Source organism: Dipodomys merriami, unplaced genomic scaffold (genome assembly GCF_024711535.1).
Source record: "Dipodomys merriami isolate MVZ:Mamm:240054 unplaced genomic scaffold, mDipMer1.0.p SCAF_5, whole genome shotgun sequence".
Classification (NCBI taxonomy): domain Eukaryota; kingdom Metazoa; phylum Chordata; class Mammalia; order Rodentia; family Heteromyidae; genus Dipodomys; species Dipodomys merriami.
In genome coordinates, this window is record NW_027206068.1 from 60394075 (window position 1) to 60414429 (window position 20355).

The 20355-nt window shown below is 40.4% G+C and overlaps 1 protein-coding gene across 7 annotated transcripts in view; it reads left to right on the forward strand.

The window, feature by feature from the left end:
- Nucleotides 1-20355, forward strand: part of Ahcyl2 (adenosylhomocysteinase like 2) — a 158329-nt gene that overhangs the window by 93151 nt on the left and 44823 nt on the right. For 2 of the 7 annotated variants that reach the window (XM_069996730.1, XM_069996735.1), the window contains exon 2: nucleotides 16294-16402. In XM_069996730.1, the coding sequence (XP_069852831.1) occupies nucleotides 16294-16402 (109 nt within the window). Of the gene's footprint in view, nucleotides 1-4009; nucleotides 4415-12058; nucleotides 12142-16290; nucleotides 16403-20355 lie in introns of those variants that run through there. The other 5 variants (XM_069996731.1, XM_069996733.1, XM_069996734.1 and 2 more) reach the window with 5 other exon arrangements.

Consider the following 20355-nt stretch of genomic DNA (forward strand, 5'->3'; position numbering starts at 1 on the left):
GACATTGCCCCATTTGTTAGGAAACGGAAAGACTTGGAAAAAATATACTAAGTGAAGTAAGCCAGGCCGAAAGAAACATAGGTCCCATGGTTTCCCTTATTTGCAATATCTAGTATATGTCTGAGTCAAGCAGAAAAGGTCAGATAAGTTGATGTTAGGGAAATGAACCCTAAGATATGTATTTAAATGTTTTTTTTCTTTCATGCGATTGTTTCTAACACATTTGTAAGATTATTTCTTTATTGCTTTGTATGTCTCTCCCCAATGGTATAACCCCTGCTTTCACTGTATTTGAGGTTGGTATAATTTGTGGAGGGGAAGGGAAAAAACATCGTTTAAATAGGAATACAGGTGGACCCATTGCAATAATGAGATGTACAAGTCCTTATGTTAAAAATGAACTTTACAACTTTGTGGGGGGGAAGATTGGGTGGGGAGGTGGGGAGAGAATGGGAAGGGATGGGAAGGGGAAACAAAGGAGGAGGCTACAATGCTTGATAAGAAATGTACCCATTATCTTGCCCATGTAATTGTAACACCTCTGTACAGTATTTTCACAATAAAAAAAAGGGGGGGTCTTGAAAATTTTCCTGACTGGTCAGACCTTGAACTTTGTTCTTCCTTATTTCAGCCTCTCAAGTACCTAGCATTACATGTATGAACCACAAACTCTCAGGTTATTTGAGAATATCTTAAGCTTTTACTGTAGGCCAGGCTGTGTAAGCAAATCAAAGTTCACTAAGCCCCTAAAGAACCTGGAGTCTGGGAATAGAGGTGTGGCTCAAATGGTAAAGCATCAGCCTTGAGCAAGTACACAGACCCTGAGTTCAAGCCCTAGTACCATCAAACACACACACACACACACACACACACACACACACACACACACACACACACACACACACACACACACACACACACACACACACACACACACACACACACACACACACACACACACACACACACACACACACTTACAGACAGAAACTGGAGCCTAATAAGGATTAAACACAAAACCACAGTAACTATACTATGAGGAAAGGTAACAACAGTAAAACAGCCTAAGAACAAAGTTAGAGAAAAGGGGACAGTCTTATCTTGAGATGTGGTTTTCTGATTTAAAAAAACAACAACAACAAACCATCATTTCAGCAGAACCTTGGAGAATTTAAATAAGTAAAGATGATGAAGGTAAAGGCAGAAACAAATGCATTTCAATTGGAGAAAATGACTTGAACAAAGGCACTGAGGTAAGGACACAGTATAGTAATGGTATTATTAAAGAGCTACCATTAAGTCCTCAGCATATGCACCCTTTTAAATTCTTCATCATTCCTAAGACACGTGTTATTATTTCTACTTTGCAGACTAGAAAACAGGAAGGATAGAAAGATTAATTGGCAATACCCAGATTTTCACCTATCGATCTTATTATAAAACTAATATTCATGGCTACTACACTGTATAGCCTTCATAGTCTAGAAATGGCATGTAGTACAGCTCATCTGGAAGGTAGAGTGTGTAGTGGCGTATAGTGAAAGACTTGAGAGGATTTGTGTATGGTGGGGGGGGTGAGTATCTTATTGTGAGTATCTTATTTGTTTTCTTGTAGAATTTTTTTCAGATTTTTTTTTTTCCTTTTTGCCGCCTGAACTCTGAAGAGCTGTCCCTCAGCTCTTCAGCTCAAGGCTACTTCCCTACCACTTGAGCCACAGCACCACTTCCAGCTTTTTCTGCTTATGTGGTACTGAGGAATCAAACCCAGGGCCTATGCATGCCTTAAGGCAAGCACTCTACCTCTGAGCCCTCCCTTGTGGAATTCTTTTAAGCAGGCATTGAAAGTTAACAGAGAAGGATAGAGGAAGACTTGGTGGAGGAAAGCTTGATGGAGGGACTAGGGGAAGTCAAAGATAACTAAAGTTTCATATCCAGTTGACTGAGGGAACAGTAACACTAACACAGATAGAAAAATGAGAACAAAACATTGTTTGGGGGTGGAGGGAAAGGTAAGATGGAAGGATAATTTTGATGTCAGACATGTTGCAAATAAGACACAGATGAAATACTTTTCATCTTTAGAAGTTGAGGTAGTAGCTGGGTGCCGGTGGCTCATTCCTTTAATCCTAGCTACTCAGGAGGCAGAGATTTGAGAATTGTGATTCAAAGCCAGCCCAGGTATGAAAGCCCATGAGACTTGTATTTCCAGCCAGAAAAACTGGAAGTGGCACTGTTGCTCAGAGTGGTAGAACACTTGCCTTGAGCTGAAGAGCTCAGTGACAGCGCCCAGGCACAGAGTTCAAGCCCTATGACCAACACACACAAAACCTCACACACACAAAAGAAAAAGTAAAGAAATTGAGGTAGTAGATACGACTTCTCATTGACAAAGTCTGGAATAAAGTAAGGCCAGAGAACAATAACAGGAGGTTGCTCCAGTTAAAACTCTTCAAAGTTGACATCCTAATGGCTGCAAGCCTTATCTCCCCTGCTTTCTGATTTTAAAAATTCAGAAAAGATAATAGTGATAATAATTCTCTGATTTCCTTCACCCAGAAACCCACGTCTCATCAACCTCCTGTATTTTGATATCACTCAGATTCCTTAACTCCAGTGCTTCTTTGTGACTACAGATTCCTTTCCTCTACCTCTGCTGTTGTCTCCTTTTACAACACCTGCTCTGTACCCTCCCTGTGAGCTCTAATTTCTTGACAACTTTCCATACACCTTCTGTTTGTTTTGTTTTGTCTTGTTTTGTTCTGTTTTTGTGTGCCTATACCAGAGTTTGTTTACTCAGGGCCTTATGCTCTTGCTCAGTTTTCTTGCTCATATCTAGTATTCTACCACCTGAACCATTCCTCCAGTCCAGCATTTTTCTGGTTAATTAGTGATGGAATCTCATAGACTTTTCTGCCTAGACTGGCTTTCAACCACTGTTCTGGGTCTCATCCTCTTCTGTAGCTGGGATTACAGACAGGAGCCACTACAACTATCCCTTCTGTTTTTACTTGCCTTTCTCTTTGGTCTAGGCCTGGTCAGTTATTTGAATTCCTCTCTCTGGCACATTTTCTAGATTTTTTTTCCCTAGTCATGATTAATTTCCAAACTTCTGAAGTGTTCTCAACTTCAGAAACAATTTCTGAGGTCCTTTATAGGTTAAGATTGTACAGGGCTATTTTGTTGGCATCCTGTTCCATCCTGAAACCAGATCTGTAGGGGAAAACTAGCACTGGACTTTGAGACCATGCTAGTCTTGGCAGGGAATCCTGGCCCTCCTTTAAACCTTCACTGTGGTGATTCCTGGTTGATCTCAGTGAAACCACTTCACAGTCAGCTCTTTCTACAGCCCTGAGCTGCTAAACCTTCTTGTACATAGTATAGGGAGCCAGTAGAGGGAGCTGTGGTCCCAGAAGTTTCTTGAGAACTTCTATGGTTTTCATTTTGGAAAAAAAAAAAAAAAAAAAAGATCTTCCCTGATGCCATCTGAACTTCCCATACATTAAGAATTTCGCTTGAGAGCTGGGAAGGTGGCTCAGTGGTAGAGGGCTTGCCTTGCATGCTTGAGGCCCTGGGTTCGATTCCTCAGCACCACATAAGCAAAAAAAAATACAAGTCAGAAGTGGTGCTGTGGCTCAAGTGGTAGAGCACTATCCTTGAGCTGAAGAGCTGAGGGACAGCATCCAAGCCCAGAGTTCAGGCCCCACGACCGGACCTCCCCCCCCCCCCCCAAAAAAAAAAAAGAATTTCACTTGAGAGAGTATGGTGCTAGACCCCTGGTGGGAGCAGATGGGGAGCTTCTGCGTAGTTGTGTGAACTTGAAAGCCATAAAGAACTCTGGTTTCAAGGAAACGCCTGTTTACTGTACTGATCCAAATCAAGCTGCTCTTGAGAAACAGGAGTGCCTTCTTGACCCCATCCTTATTGATCTTGGTACCAGCACCTCCAATGACGTGTCCTGAGGGGCGGGAGAAAATTAACCAGTGCCTTATACATAGAGAGGAAGGAAGCTGGCCTGTTGCTGCAGAAAGTCCCCACTGGGAAGGTGGTGTAGAGTGGATATCATTTAACAGTGAGTGTCCTGTAGGAAGTACGGTGTCAGGGTGCAGAACTGCAGAACTTTGTGTCTGCTCTGATTTTCAAGCAGAAGACTATGAAGCTGACTAGTTAAGAGATTTGTCAGGCAGCTAATGATTGTGAATTGAACAGAAGACTTTTGTAAAAAGGGATACAGTTTATTCTAGCCATTGAGCTTCTGAATTCCTAGGTTTGGGTCTGCTTTGCGGCCCTCACATAACCCTAGCATTTCCAAACCAGCTTTCCCTTTTGCTTCAAGACATATCTTACCCAAACCTGAACTATGGAGAAGTGGGACGGTAATGAGGGCACCTCAGCTTTTCATATGCCTGAGTGGATGGTGAGTTCTTTGGTTTCTTTGCTTTTCCTTCTGTTTCTTGATAATGAAAGGCAACCTTTTCTGACAAGTGACAAAGAGGTTTCTATCAAAATCTGTGGCTGAGAAAACAATCATTGCTCTAACTTCTAATTAGTTCTTACGTATTGGGTCAACCCTGTTTTTTAATTACCAGTGAAGCTAGGGAAGGCAGGTTTAGTGGGCTGGAGTGGGGAAAGCTGGGGATTTCCTGGCTATCTAATAGAGGGCCTGGGCTGGCCTCCTTTGCTAGCTAGTATACTACCTAGGTCTTATCCAGTGGTTGCTTCCAATTTCTCTTTCAAGCTGATGTTTAGTGTATTCATGGGGAAAAAATAATGGGGCTAGGGAAGTGGTAGAACTTGTCAAAATGGTGTTATCCTAATTGTCTAAAAAGGTTTAACTTTTACCCCCTTCTACCCATTTTTTCCTTTTGTCAAAACCTTCCTCCAACTATTCCTTTGTCTTTAAAAGTGTGTGTGGGTGTGTGTGCACACACGCATACACACACACATACATACATGTGCACACCATACTGGGGTTTGAACTCAAGGCCTGGGTCCTGTCCCTGAGCTTTTTTGCTCAAGACTGGTGCTTGATTATTTGGAGGTAAGAGTCTCATAGACTTTCTTGTCTGGGCTGGCTTCAAACCATGATTCTCAGATCTCAGCCTCCTGAATTGCTAGGATTACAGGCATGAGCCACAAATGTCCTGCTTATTTTTATTTTATTTTATTTCTTTGGGCAGTATTGAATATTGAACCTAGGGCCTCATGGTTGGGTCTGCCACTTCAGCCATACCCTAATCTTCTAACCTTCATGTCTGCCTGCCTGCCTGCCTGCCTGCCTTCCTTCCTTCCTTCCTTCCTTCTTTCTCTCTCTCTCTTCCTCTCTCTTTCTCTCCCTTTCCCTTTCCCTTTCCCTCTCCCCCTCCCCCTTAACCCCCCTTTCTCTCTCTCTTGCTCACTTGCTCACTCCCCCCTTCCTTTCTTTTGTTTTTGTTTTTCTTTTTTTCTTTTTGTGGTCGGTCATGGGGCTTGAACTCTGGGCCTGGGTGCTGTTCCTCAACTCTTTAGTTCAAGGCAAGTGCTCTACCACTTGAGCCACAGCGCCACTTACGGTTTTCTAGTGGTTTATTGGAGATAAGAGTCTCATGGACTTTTCTGCCCCAGCTGGCTTTGAACCTTGATCCTCAGATCTTAGCCTCCCAAGTAGCTAGGATTACAGGCGTGAGCCACCAGCACCCACCTTTTCTTTCTTTCTTTTTGTCGGTTACAGGGCTTGAACTCAGGGGCTAGGTGCTGTCCTTGAGCCTCTTTGTGTTCAAGGCTAACATTCTACTACTGGAACTACAATACCACTTCCCATTTTTGAGTAGTTCATAGGAGATGAGAGTCTCATGGACTTCCCTGCCTGGGCTGGCCTAGAACTACACTCCTGAGATCTCAAACTCCTGAGTAGGTGTGAGCCACTGGCACCTGGCTTTGTATGTATTTCTATAAGGCAGGAACTGTACCACTTCACAATACATATTTGACCAATAAGTAGTTTTAATGGAATAAAATAAAGTCTTATTAGTTGATAATTATTAGCACTTAAAAGCTAACACTTTGCATGCACTTTCAACTTTTGATTCAAAAGTCTTCTAACTGATTTCTTCTAGATTTTAGCTTGATTTCTGGCATAATAGATTTCCCTATCACTAACTAGTTAGATTTGCTCCAGCACGTTGTAAGTTCTTTTTAGTGTTTAAGGAATTATGGACTCAAAGAAATGACTATTGATAATGAGATTGAATATATATAATAGACCTAATAAAGACTTAATGAAGAATTTGATTTCAACTCTATTTACTACAACCGTAGCTTTATTTTTTTAAAGGTTACTACTGTTAATGTTATTTTAGAACATTATGTTCAGTTTATAAACATTTGATGGAAATTTATTCATTCACAAACTTATTTCAAATAATGTAGTCATTTATAGATAGTGTCTTCTGAATAATTCTGGTTGGATTTTTACTTTTGTTTTAAACTTACTAATAAGAAAGGGAAAGCAAGAAGAGAAACCAAAAAAGTTTGGTTGGGGTGGGGGGTAGGGAGGGATATGAGAAGGGATGGGAAGGGGAAACAAAGGAGGAGGCAACAATGCTTGATAAGAAATATACTCGTCATCTTGCCCATGTAATTGTAACCCCTCTGTACGGTATTTTCACAATTAAAAAAAAAAAGAAGTTTGGTTTCTTAGAAGACTATATTAAGATATTGAACTTTGGCCGGGCGCTGGTGGCTCACGCCTGTAATCCTAGCTACTCAGGAGGCTGAGATCTGAGGATCGCGGTTCAAAGCCAGCCCGGGCAGGAGAGACCGTGAGACTCCTATCTCCAATAAACCACCAGAAAACCGGAAGTGGCGCTGTAGCTCAAGTGGTAGAGCGCTCGCCTTGAGCTGAAGAGCTGAGGGCCAGCGCCCAGGCCCAGAGTTCAAGCCCCACGACCGACCCAAAAAAAAAAAAAAAGAAGATATTGAACTTTGGCATTTATTTTTTTAAGTCATAAACACCTTTTAATCTTCACAATGAACTTTGGCATTTTTTTTTTTACAGAGGAATATTACAGCAGAATTGTATTGAACATGAGTATACCAATTCAGAATCAATAAAAGCTTAAATTACTGTTAGGAATAGTCCTTGGCATCTTCTGTGCTGACATATCCTCTCAAAAGAACTTCTCCTGAACTTTTGTCTGTTTACCTTCTTTCTGTTTATGTGAACAGGAAAACTGCCCAAAAGGAATTATGACTTTTTTAAGAGCCATAATCTAGGGTTTCCTACCTCTTAGAGATTATTTTCAAACAAAGCATAATTTAGCTCACTGTGTTTAATATGGCTTTTCTCTCAGCAATTTTTTGGCCTAGAGAAATATCTTTAATCAGAAGTCCTTTGTAAAACAATGGAAAAGGTCTGTCTTCAATAATGCAATTAGCTTCTTTGTGAAAGACGTGTGTGTGTGTGCGTGTGTGTGTGTGTGTGTGCGCGTGTGTGTGTGCGCGCGTGCATATGCATATGCATGCACACAGACAACTGTGCACATGGTCCTGTCCTATGGCTTGAACACAGGGCCTGGATGATGTCCCTGAGCTTTTTTGCTCAAGATTAGTGCTCCCACTGAGACCAGCCCTGCTACCAAAACAAAGGCCTCTCAAATCTTTCCGGAAGAAAATCTAGAAGAGTATCACCAGCAAAAAGGAACTTGCATGTCCCTGGGGGAATAAGACTAAGACTACACAGAGCAACTAACCGTACTCAAATCTTTGACTCCCTGCTGCAGTGTAAACCAGGACAAAACATGAGGAATCCAAGTTCAAAAAGTGACAAGGTAAATTTTTGAAGTGACATTCTGTCAGTCACTGAAAAACTTCTGCCCCAGTCTGGGCTCCTCAGTTTATTTCTTTTTGTTGTTCATGTGGTTTGAATTCAGGGCCTGTGCTCTGTCCCTGAGCTCTTTTCGCTCCAGGATAATACTCTGCAACTTGGAGCCACAGTGCCACTTCAGGTTTTCTGGTAGTTAATTGGAGATAAGAGTCCCAGGGATTTTCCAGTGGGCTAGCTTTGAACTGTGATCCTCAGGGAGTAGCTAGGATTACAGGCCTGAGCCACAAGTGCTCAGCTCCTCAGTTAATTTCATGTGAGGGATTTTCCTAGTTTTATTCAGGAAGTTTTACTGTTGAAAGACTGGGGAACATATCCTTTTAAAGAATGCCTTTATAGATATGTTTCAATTTCCCCAAGAAATCTTTAGTCCTTTTGCCAGGTAAAATATCTGCATGGTGACCAACCATAGCCTTTTTTTCTTGTTTTTTTTTGGTCGGTCATGGGGCTTGCACTCTGGGCTTGGGAGCTGTCCCTGCACTCTTCAGCTCAAGGCAAGCACTCTATCACTTGAGCCACAGCGCCACTTCGGGTTTTCTATTTGTTTATTGGAGATAGTCTCATGGACTTTCCTGCCTGGGCTGGCTTTGAACCGCAATCCTCAGATCTCAGCCTCCTGAGTTGCTAGGATTACAGGTATGAGCCACTGACACCCGGCTTTTTTCTTGTTTTTATATTTTAATATTTTCTCCTACTTAGTGTCTCTGTACTACTTGTTATTTTTCCATGTGAAATCTGGTTGATGGACTTTATGAACACTAAGCCAGCTTGTTGCTGGTCTTCTCGCAGCTAGAAGTAATCTCTTTCTTAGGGAAAGAGTTTATTGAGCTCTCTCATTTGGCTTGTAAAGAAAAGATGTCTTGAGAGGTACTTGACCATCTCTTTTGGAAGTAAGTCATAAACCTTCAGGGTACCTGGTAAATGATGAAAGAAGTAGCTTGATTACTAGATGCAGAGATGGATCTCTGTTCAACTATGGAAACTGCTCAACTATCAACTCTCTTCCCAGAAAAACAGACAGAAATAGGAAATTATAATTCTCTTTTAGGGGGTCCTGGATATCCAGAGATTATACATTATGAACTTTGTGCTAGCCAGGCTGATGCTTGTAATCTTAGCTTCTTGGGAGGCCAGTCCAGGCAAAAAGTTTTTGAGATGCTATCTCAATAAAACACTCAATATGTGTGGTAGTACATACCTGTCACCTCAGATATTCAGGAAACATAAATAGGATTGTGTCTATGTAACTGGGCAAAAAGACTCTTATTTGAAAATAACAAGACCAAATCTATGTATCTATGTGGTACTCAAGATTGAACCTAAGGCCTTGTACTCATTAGGCAAGTGTTCTACAACACTGGCCCTTACCATCTATTCTTAAGAGCCTAATATTAGAGAAACCAGAATTAAATCCAGTTCTTTTTAAACCCCATAGTGGATTAAAGGGTCGTCTTATTCTAGTCTCTGACCATTCAAATAACCTTTTTTTTTTTTTTTTTTGCCAGTGAATATGCATCCATGGCCATAGCCATAGAGAGGATAATAGAAGGGAGAATCCAGAAAATCAGGACTGCTTTATTCATGCTTGGGGAAAAGTATTTCTCCAAGTATGCCCTCCAGACTAGCTACATAAGCATCTTGTGTGACTTGTTAGAAATGTAGAATTTAAGCTGGGCATTGGTGGCTTAAGCCTATAATCCTAGCTACTCAGGAAGCTGAGATCTGATGATTGAGAACATGAAGCCCTGAGTTCAAGTCCCCTAATATAGGCAGAAGACAAAAAAAAAAAATAGAATTCAGGTCCCATCCCGACCCAATAAGTAAAAAATTCAGAAGGTGAGGCTCTAATAAGCCCTGCATGTATGGATGTTTTGGTTTTTTGGCTTTGGGGTTTTTTTGATGATACTAGAAGGACTCAGGAACTTGTGCTCAGTAGGCAAGCCTCTACTGCCAAGTATACCTCTAGCTCCTCCCATGGATAATTTTGATGAAGTTTGAGAACTATGTTAGCTAAGTTGGTTAAGTTAGTAAGACTTTTTCCATCAGTAACAGTACATCTGGTTGTACTTGGTGCAGATCTGCAGCAACCTCCTGCTCAGGTCTGGTGACATAAGAGCCATTGGACCGAGGAGCTTCTTTTTATTTGAGTAAGGAAAATGAAGAACCAATTTATCACACATAAGGGTTAATATTCTTGTGAGGAAAGCAGCAGTTTAGAGATTCATCAAACAGAAAATCATTGATGTATCTCACTTGGTAAAATTCCAGGTAAGATCAGAACTATCATGGATAATGGTGAATATCAACATTTCAGTTTATTTAATTCCTATTTACATTTTTGAGTAGTGACATTGGGCAAAGTTACCCATTAAAGGGCTATTAAAGATCTAATTCTTGCATGATTAGCTGATTCAGAATTGATTTAACCAGGTTTAACCGGCACCCAAGATCATCTGGGTAAAGTTGTTTCTGAGATAGTCTAGTAAGAAAATTAATTTAGAGAAATTTTAAGTTACATAAACTTAAAAATAAATTTAAGAGGATTGAGTTGGGGGTTAATGCAAAAAAGTAGGCTTCTTTTCCTTTCTTTTCTCCCTTCTTCAATCAAAAAGTAAGCTTCTGATTAATGTCCTAAACTGTGGTGTAGTGGAAATAGCTTCTCTAATTCTAGTCTATTACTTATTTGCTGTAAGACATTAGACAAAGCCATCTCAGTAATGCACATTCTTGATTTGTCAAATGAGGATAATAATGCCTACTTCTTAAGATTCTTGTGTAGATTAATAGAAGTAACATATATACAAGACTGTGCCTATCAAGCATAATACTCATTCTCCTTCCCTCTTTCTCTTCTAAAGAAATCAATAAACATTGTACAGTTCAATCATTCCAAGAAAGATTATACTTTTTTGGGGGTGTGTGGTCTTGGGGCTTGAACTCAGGGCTTGGGTGCTGTCCCTGAGTTTTGTTGTTTTGTTTTGTTTTGTTTTTTCCACTCAAAGCTAGTTGTCTACCACTTTGAGCCTCAGTGCCACTTGTAGTTTCCTCATGGTTAATTGTTAGTCTCGTGGACTTTCCTGCCTGGGCTGGATCTCCAGCTGCACTTCTCAGATCTCAGCCTCCTGAGTAGCTAGTATTACAGGCATGAGCCACCGGGGCTGCTTTTTGTTTTGTTTTGGGAGAATGGGGCCAACTGAGGGGTTCATTGCCAAATTCACATTGGCCTTCAGATGAGACTTGGTGCCACATATCAAAAACAGTATGAAAGATACACAGTTAAAGAAATGGAAGCTGGGCACTGGTGGCTCATGCCTGTAATCCTAGCTACTCAGGAGGCTGAAATCTGAGGATCACAGTTCAAAATCAGCCCAGGCAGGAAAGTCCATAAGACTCTTAATCTCCAAATAACCACCAGAAAACCAGAAGTGGCACTGTGGCTCAAGTGGAATAGTGGTAGCCTTGATCTGAAGGGCTAAGGGACAGCGCCTAGGCCCAAACTTCAAGTCCCACAACCAACAAAAAGAAAAAAAAAAAAGAAGATATGGAGAAAAAATTAAAAAAGGTAATGGAATGGAATGAGAAAGTTGATTTCCTTGGTGACAGAGCTGAAACTGTTTTCCCTATCTGGCTAATCCAGGACAGAGTGTAGGATAGAGGCTGCCTGAGTACTTGGCACCAATATTTTTTTTCTTACTGTAATAAATTCCTTCATTGTTTTAGTTGCTCTATAGTTAATTTTTTTCTAATGAGACTAGGTTAACCAAAATCATCTGACATGGAAAAGGAGGAGGTAAGGTTAAAAAGGAACCTAATTAGCAAGTTAATTATAGCAGGCAAAAAAGTGCACCAGTTATATAAATAAGCTATTGTTGTGTGCATGCAAGTTGGGCCTTGTCAAGGGACTTGTTAAAGTTTAGAGGTCAGAGGATCCATGTAATTACATGTTTAGCAAAAAACAATAATAAAAGCAAAACAGCCCCCAGAATTAGGAATGGCTGATGAGCCATTAACAGAACTGCCTTACTGTCAGAACTGTACTGTTAAAAGGGTGGTTGGAGCTGTTTCAGGGATTTCAAGGAAGGACAGCACCCGCTCCCCCCCCCCCCCCCGCCCAAAAAAAAAGCTGGCTGGAGCCAGAGTTAACAGACTTGCTAATGAGAAAAGTTTAAAGACCTGGCTGCAAGGTTCCTGGACCAAAAAGGTGGACTAGAGCTGGTAATGTCACTATGCTGAGCAGCAAGAAGAAATATATTGTCAACGGCAACTCTAGGATTAAAGCCCAGGTAAGACTGAGCTCTTACTTACCAGTCTTGCTCTGCTGTGGCCATTACTGTGCAAAGCCAGCTACTTTATACTTCTTCCTTTGTGCTTTCCTTCCTCACTCTGACTCACCATGAGCTACCCCCCTCTAAGCAGCCTCTTTTTCTCCCTTGTCTTGGTGCCTGGTGTAATTAGGCAGTGGTTGCTGGGATTGAAGCAGAGGGTTACTAATAAGGACTGTGGTTTCTGACAAGGTATGGAAGTCAAATCAATTCTTGGTAGATTCCACAAGCAGAGTGGATAGAACATTGTACTAGAAAATAGACTGATGAGTGAGTGAAGAACGTAGCTGTTGAAGGGAGCAGGCACCAGGGATAATCCACTTACACATTCTGACTATCAGTGAAAGAAGCATTTTTTTCCTTAGGAATGTGTATAATTCATATAACTCATTATATGTAAATGGTTAGTTTTCTCTAATATTCTTCTGTCTTTAAAACAAATGAATTCATTGTTTAACCAGTTAGCAAGAAGACAATGTTCTAAACCTGCACAGCCTATTCTTTAGTGTCAAGAGCTTAAACTTGTTCTTGGTGAAGGTATTACTACAAAGGAAAAAGACATACAGAAGAGATCTCAGTTTAACAAAACTGATTTCAGATGGCAATGCAGGTCGGTGTCTGTATGGCATACTGTTAATGGCATGAATAGATGTTTACTCACACAAACCTATAGAATGAAAATGATTGGCCCCCTCTAGTGGAGAGAGAGGGGGGAAGGAGAAGGAGAGGGAGAGGGAGAGGATGCCTATAATACTGCAGGGAGGGGTGAGGATATTATGTTGAATATCTGAGGCAGAGTATCTTTTTTTTTTCTTTTTTTTTTAAGGAGGCATTGTAGAAGTTAGTATGTCCTTGGGGCCTATGGAAAGTCAATTACAGTGACTGCCTGGATATTTTGCAGGCATTTGCTTAAGAATGTGAGCCAGGTGCAGGTGGCCGCCTGTAATCTTAGCTAGTCTGGAGGCTGAGATCTGAGGATCACGGTTCAAAGACAGCCCAGGCAGGAAAGTCTCCTCTCCAATTAGCTACCAGAAAACTGGAAGTGGTGCTGTGGCTCAAGTGGTAGAGAACTAGCCTTGAGCTGAAGAGCCCGGGGACAGCACTCAGGCCAAGAGTTCAATACCACAACTAACAGGAAAAAATAATAATAATATATAAGGAATAAGAAATTAGCCAGCTCATACCTTTATAGAGCCTATAATTCATTGAAAATATAGATGGGTAAACATTTACATTTGATATGATGAATGCTGTGTTAGAAGTACATGAAAATTCCTGTGTATCTCATGGGAGTACATAGAGTACTTGATCCAATTGTAATGAATTGGTACTTGAGGAAAATAACTTGTCATCTTTCATTTTATGATAAGCTTCTAATCCAATGAATATTTCTGTTGCTGGAAACAGTTTTCAAACTCTGAAGCACTATGGAAGTTTTATTTGTTGTTATAGCTGTGGAGATGCTATTAATTTCCCCTCAGAGGCAGTGATTGCTAAACTAATTCAATTTGGCACTGGTCCCCTTGTCTCAACACTTAAAAGGACTCCAGTTACCTCTAAGTGTGGGATGTGTAGCCAACAGTTGCTGCTTTCATGGTATTCTGAGTCTGTTGTGCCCATCAAAGAACCATCTTTTTTTATTTTTTATTTTTTTTTGGATCCGGTCGTGGGGCCTGAACTCTGGGCCTGGGCGCTGTCCCTCAGCTCTTCAGCTCAAGGCTAGCACTCTACCACTTGAGCCACAGCGCCACTTCTGGCTTTTTTTCTTTTTGCTTATGTAGTGCTGGGGAATCGAACCCAGGGCCTCAGGCATGCAAGGCAAGCGCTCTACCACTGAGCCACCTTCCCAGCCCCATCCATCTTTTTTTATAAAGACAGAATTAGTTGTCAGAGCTATCATTCTTTTCAGTAGACCTTCCTCTGCCTCCTTGTATACAGAAGAATAATCTACATATTGATGTAAACATTCCAATGGCAAAAAAGAAATGTTATTAATTGAATAAAGATAGGAACTTTATTTGTACAGCATTATAAATACCAGCTGGAACCCTCAACAATAGGGAGTAGAGATAAAACTTCACAAAGTTATTATCAGGAATAGTCCAGATACAACCTGTAAAGGCTGTGATCTGAGTATACATCCAGTCCAGTCATTCACTAATTAAAGTGGCTACCTCTAATAGTTACAAGAACACTAAACTGTATGGATGAGAGAAATCAGTGATTTTACTGAGTTTTCTGCTGTATGTCACAGTTTACATACATTGTCTCATTTAGCTCTCTCAAAAACCTGTGAGGTGTCTTTATCTATGTTGTATTTATGGGAACATAAGGCTCAGAAAAACATCTTGACCAACATCACACAGCTAATGAGTGGCACAGGCAGTATTTTAAAAACATTCTGGAATGTTTTGTCTTAATGAAAAGCTTTTCCAAGATTTATAGGGCATACCATTTCATGAGAATATTGAAACCTGACAGCAAGCCATTTTCCTTTTTGTACTTTATAGTTTTCTCATATACATATATGAAGACTATAGATATACAGATAGCCTCAAAGATTCTTTCCATCTTTAATTTTCAGTAAAACTATATGAAAGATTTCTGGTTTGTTTTTGTTTTTGTGTGTTTTTTTGTTGTTGTTTTTTTTTTTGGCTAGTTCCAGGGCATGAACTCTGGGCCTGGGCATTGACCATGCACTCTTTTTGCTCAAGGCTAACAGTCTACCACTTTGAGCCACACTGCCACTTCTGGTTCTCTGGTGGTTAGTTGGAGATAAGACTCTCACAGGGACTTTTCTGCCCCAGCTGGTTTTGAACAGCAATCCTCAGATCTCAGCTTCCTGAGTAGCTAGGATTATAGGCATGAGTCACCAGCACTCAGCTACCATGGATTTCTGAACATAATTCAGCTTCTTAAAATTATCTTTTTTTTTTTTTTTTTTGGGTCCGGTCGTGGGGCCTGTACTCTGGGCCTGGGCGCTGTCCCTCAGCTCTTCAGCTCAAGGCTAGCACTCTACCACTTGAGCCACAGTGCCACTTCCGGCTTTTTTCTTTTTGCTTATGTGGTGCTGAGGAATCGAACCCAGGGCCTCATGCATGCAAGGCAAGCGCTCTACCACTGAGCCACCTTCCCAGCCCTTAAAATTATCTTTGACTAAGACATCTTTCTTATTTTTGGTCACAAGTTTATTATAAAAAAATATGTGTTAGCCGAGTGCTGATAGCTCATAGCTACTCAGGAGGCTGAGATCTGAAGTTCAAAGCCAGCCAGGGTTGGAAAGTCTGTGAGACTCTTTAACTCCATTTAACCACCAGAAAACCAGAAGTGGCGCTGTGGCTCAAAGTGATAGAGCACTAGCCTTTAGTGAAAAAGCTCAGGGACAGCAGCTAGGCCCTGAATTCAAGCCCCATGCCTGACAGAAAACAAAACACAAAAAGTAAATAGTCAGAAAGTGGATTGAAGGTCTGGGAAGGTGGCTCAGGGGTAGAGCGCTTGCCTTGCATGCCTGAGGCCCTGGGTTCGATTCCTCAGCACCACATAAGCAAAAAGAAAAAAGCCAGAAGTGGCGCTATGGCTCAAGTGGTAGAGTGCTAGCCTTGAGCTGAAGAGCTGAGGGACAGTACCCAGGCCCAGAGGTCAGGCCCCACGACCAGACCACCCCCAAAAAAAGAAAGTGGATTGAAGATTGAAATTTGAAGTCAAATATAGTGTTCCATGTCTAAGAAATTGGAGGCAGAAGGATCTTGAGTTCAAGGATGGCCCTGAAAAAAGGCCCCGAAAACAAAAAGGACCAGGAGTATAATTCAGTTGATAGAAAGCTTCCTAGCAAGTATAAGTCCTTGGGTTCAATTTCTAGTATCATAAAAGGGAAAAAGAATTAAAATTTGGTAGAAACATAGCAGGTTCATGTTTCATTCATAGTTTCTTTTTTAGAAAAAAATTAGAAGAATTAGTTTATAGAAGAAAATTACTTTTCTTCCCATAGTCTTAATATTTCCAAATATGGTTGGTACAGTGAGACCAACTGTATAGAAACCTTTAAGCCTTAAATTGCTCTATCAACATGGAATTTCTTTTCCTTTGTATAACTAAGGTTCTTTCTCTTAGCAGATTCAGTTTGCTGACCAGAAGCAAGAATTCAACAAACGTCCCACCAAAATTGGACGTCGCTCTCTGTCCCGTTCTATTTCTCAGTCATCTACTGACAGCTATAGCTCAGGTAAGTACTGAGCTACCATGACCCTCCTTTCAAGGCTCTTAGGTATGAAAACAGACCATTCCATCCATCTAAGGTCAGTAATGCATGTTTAAACTTGTCCCTTGAATAAATACTTCAAGTCAAAAAATTCTAATTACATATTTATTATCTTTAAGCAGTTGTACAAGGGAGTTACCATTCAACAGCTCAGTTTATTAAAACAATGCATTTTGATCAAATTTAAACCTGGAGTTTTTCTATTTCTCTTGGAAAATCAAGGGTGGAGCTTCATAACATTCTCCTCTTCCAGCAGAAGTAGAAGATGATGATTAAGGAAATTGAGTTCTTTGAGATATAGAAAGATGGGAGTATGTTTGTCAGTAATCTTAACTGAGCAGCATGTAAAAAAACTGGAGTTTTCTCTATCTTTTAAAATTAAAATAGAGGTTCACATTCCTCCATCTGCTACTACAAAGTAACAAGCAATCTCAGTTACCCCAAAAAACTATAAAAACATTATACTTAGTTCAAGCAAGTGGGTCTTTTGCCTTCTCTTCAAAGCTGTGACATTGTTTTGGTTGTTACTTCTTCCTTCCTTTGCAGTGGCATTAATTCAAATCTACTCTGGGGCTGACGTATCTTTATGTCAGATGACTTACCTTTATTTCAGATGAGCTATTATTAAGTATGACCCCGGGCAAGTAATGGCAGTACCCAGTAATGAGTCTTAACATGGGGCTGTTTTGTTTTGTTCTGTATTAGAATGTGGTAAGATGCTGAGAGTTTACCCTCATATTGTAGATAGTATTCATTAGGAAATTTTTATCATACCTAAGATTTTATTTGTTCTTTACACCAATAGGAAATAAATTGTCAATAACATTTAAAAGAATTCTACAAAAAATCATTTAGGAGGCTGTAGCTTTTAGGTTAGGTAAATTATTATTTTACATTTTTTTTGTTGTCATCTCTAATATAAGGTCTCACTATGTTAAACAGGGTGACCTCAAACTCAGTATTCTTCTGCCTTGGTCTACCAAGTGTTGAGATTACAGACATGTGCTCCCTAAAATAGAATACAAATTCATCCATCCCTAATTCATCCAATCTCATAGTTTTGTCATGGATTGGTGTTTGATTTTCATATTTTTCTCCCATTCAGAATCTTCCTACACATTTACGTTCATCCCAGACCTCCCATCTTATCTTCAGTCTGATTTTACAGCTACGGCCAAATTTTTTGTTGTTGTGCTGGTCCTGGGACTTGCAGTCGGGAGCTGAGCTTTTTTTTTTTTTTTTTTAACTCAAGGATAGCACTCTGCCACTTGAGCCATAGCTCCACTTCTGGCTTTTTGGTGGTTAATTGGAGATAAGAGTCTCACAGACTTTCCTGCCATGGCTGGCTTCAAACTGTAATCCTCAGGTATGTGCTTCCTGAGTATCTACAATTACAAGCATGAGTCACTGGCACCCAGCCAAATTTGTTATTTTAAAATAAGTCGGGGGATGGGGGGAATATGGCTTATTGGTAGGGTCTTGCCTAGCATTCATGAAGTCCTAGGTTTGATTCCTCAGTACCATATAAACAGAAAAAGCCGGAAGTGGTGCTGTGGTTCAAATGAGTTTGAGTTCTAGCCTTGGGCAAAAGAAGCTCAGGGACTGTGCCCAAGCCCTGTGTTCAAGCCTCAGGACTGGCAAAAATAATAATAATAAAAATTATAATAACAACAATGACAATAATAATAAAAGTCAGTCAGGTCAGTGGCTGAGAATATAAAACATTTACCTAGCATATACAATGCCCTGGTTTGGTCCTTAGAATTGGAAAAATAAGTAAATAAAATAAAAATGAAGTTGTATACATTTTTGCATACAAAAAAGTAAGATCATATCACTTCTCTGCTCAAAACCCTCTAGTGACTTTGCAGTCTCACTCTGGTTAGAGGCCAAGAAGGTTCTTAGAGTGACCTAAATATCCCTGTACCATCCAGTTGCCATTACATTTTTTTAATCTCATTTCTTCCACATACTTCCCTCACCCCAAACACTTCAGTTCACTCCAGCCACACTAGCTTTTCCTACTGTTATTTTGAAACATGCCAGGCACTGTCCTGCTTTACAACCTTTGCACTTATTTCCTCTGCCTGGAATGTTCTTCTCCCAAAACATGCATGACTGGCTATCTTGTTTTCTGTTTTTCATCTAATTACCATCTTTGCATTCAGGCCTATTCTTTTTAAATTGTATCTAGCAGGATGATTGCAGTTAATAACAATGTATTGTATTCTTGAAAATTGCTAAGAACACAGATGCTAAGTGTTTTTACTGGAAAAAAAATATGTGGGACAATGCATATGTTAATTAGCTCTATTGAGTCACTCCATAATGTATACTTCACAACATCATGTCATGTACAATAAATATAGTACATATAATTTTGACAGTGAAAAATTATTTTAAAAATGGTACCAACACTCACCAAGCACTATCAGTATTCTTTCCTTTTTCTCCATAGCACTTATAGTATGTTTTGCTAATTTTTGTTTTTCTCCCCCTACTTGAATGTAAAATCTATGAGAGCAGAGATTTTTGCCTATTTTGTACAGCTACACTTAGAATGCCAACATTTAGAATTACATTGGACACAGAAGAGTTACTCGATAAATATTGGTAAAAAGAGGTTCAGAACATTCTTTGTTTTGTTTTGTTTTTTTGCTGGTCATGGGGCCTGAACTCTGGGCCTGGGCACTGTCCCTCAGCTCTTCAGCTCAAGGCTAGTACTCTACCACTTTGAGCCACAGCACCACTTCCAGCTTTTTCTGCTTATGTGGTGCTGAGGAATCGAACCCAGGGCCTCATGCATGCAAGGCAAGCACTCTACCACTGAGCCACTTTCCCAGCCCCAGAACATTCTTTTCTTTTCTTTACTTTTTGTTTGTTTCCTTTTTGTTCTAAACCCACTGCATCATACACATTAGACAAGTAATTAACCACTGAGCTACATCCCTAGCTCATTCTTATTCTACCTTAAACCTTTATTGATGGATATATACTATTCTATATATGTGATAAGTCAAAAGGAGTTTTATAACATATTCAAAAATATACCTTCCTGTCCATAGCACTAAGTTTTGCCAAGTTCTGGCTTAAAACCCACTGCCAGCCTCCTCAGATAAAGGTCTTCATCTGAACTTCAGAACACATAAAATGATTTGATGGGTTGTTTTCTCTGAGAGATGCTAAATAATAACTAGCACCTCTCTAGCTGTATGAGAGAGAAGTTAATTCATTATATGCAATGGGTGTTTTAAGACGTTGGAACTTAATACTAGGAAAATGTGGGTAGAAAACCACTGCCTTTTAAAAAAAAAAAAAAGAAAGAAAAGAAACTTTTAAAAAGTTCCCTAAACAAAAAAACTCATAAAAGCAAAAAAGAAAAGTCCTTTCTTTTCTTTTCTTTTCTTTTTTTTTGTCAGTCGTGGGGCTTGAATTCTGGGCCTGGGTACTGTCCCTCAGCTCTTCAGCTCAAGGCGAGTGCTCTACCATTTGAGTTACAGCGCCACTTCCGGTTTTCTGGTGGTTTATTGGAGATAGGAGTCTCACGGTCTCTCCTGCCCAGGCTGGCTTTGAACCACGATCCTCAGATCTCAGCCTCCTGAGTAGCTAGGATTACAGGCGTGAGCCACCAGTGCCCGGCTGAAAAGTCCTTTCTTTAGAGTCAGACCATTCTCAATTATGTGTTTCTTAAAAACCTGTCTTGGAGCCAGGCGCCGGTGGCTCACACCTGTAATCCTGCTTACTCAGGAGGCTGAGATATGAGGGTTTCGGTTCAAAGCCAGCCGGGGCTGGAAAGTCCATGAGACTCTTATCTCCAATAAACCACTAGAAAACCAGAAGTGGCACTGTGGCTCAATTGGTAGAGCTCTCATCTTGAGCTGAAGAGCGCAGGGACAGTGTCCAAGCCCAGAGTTCAA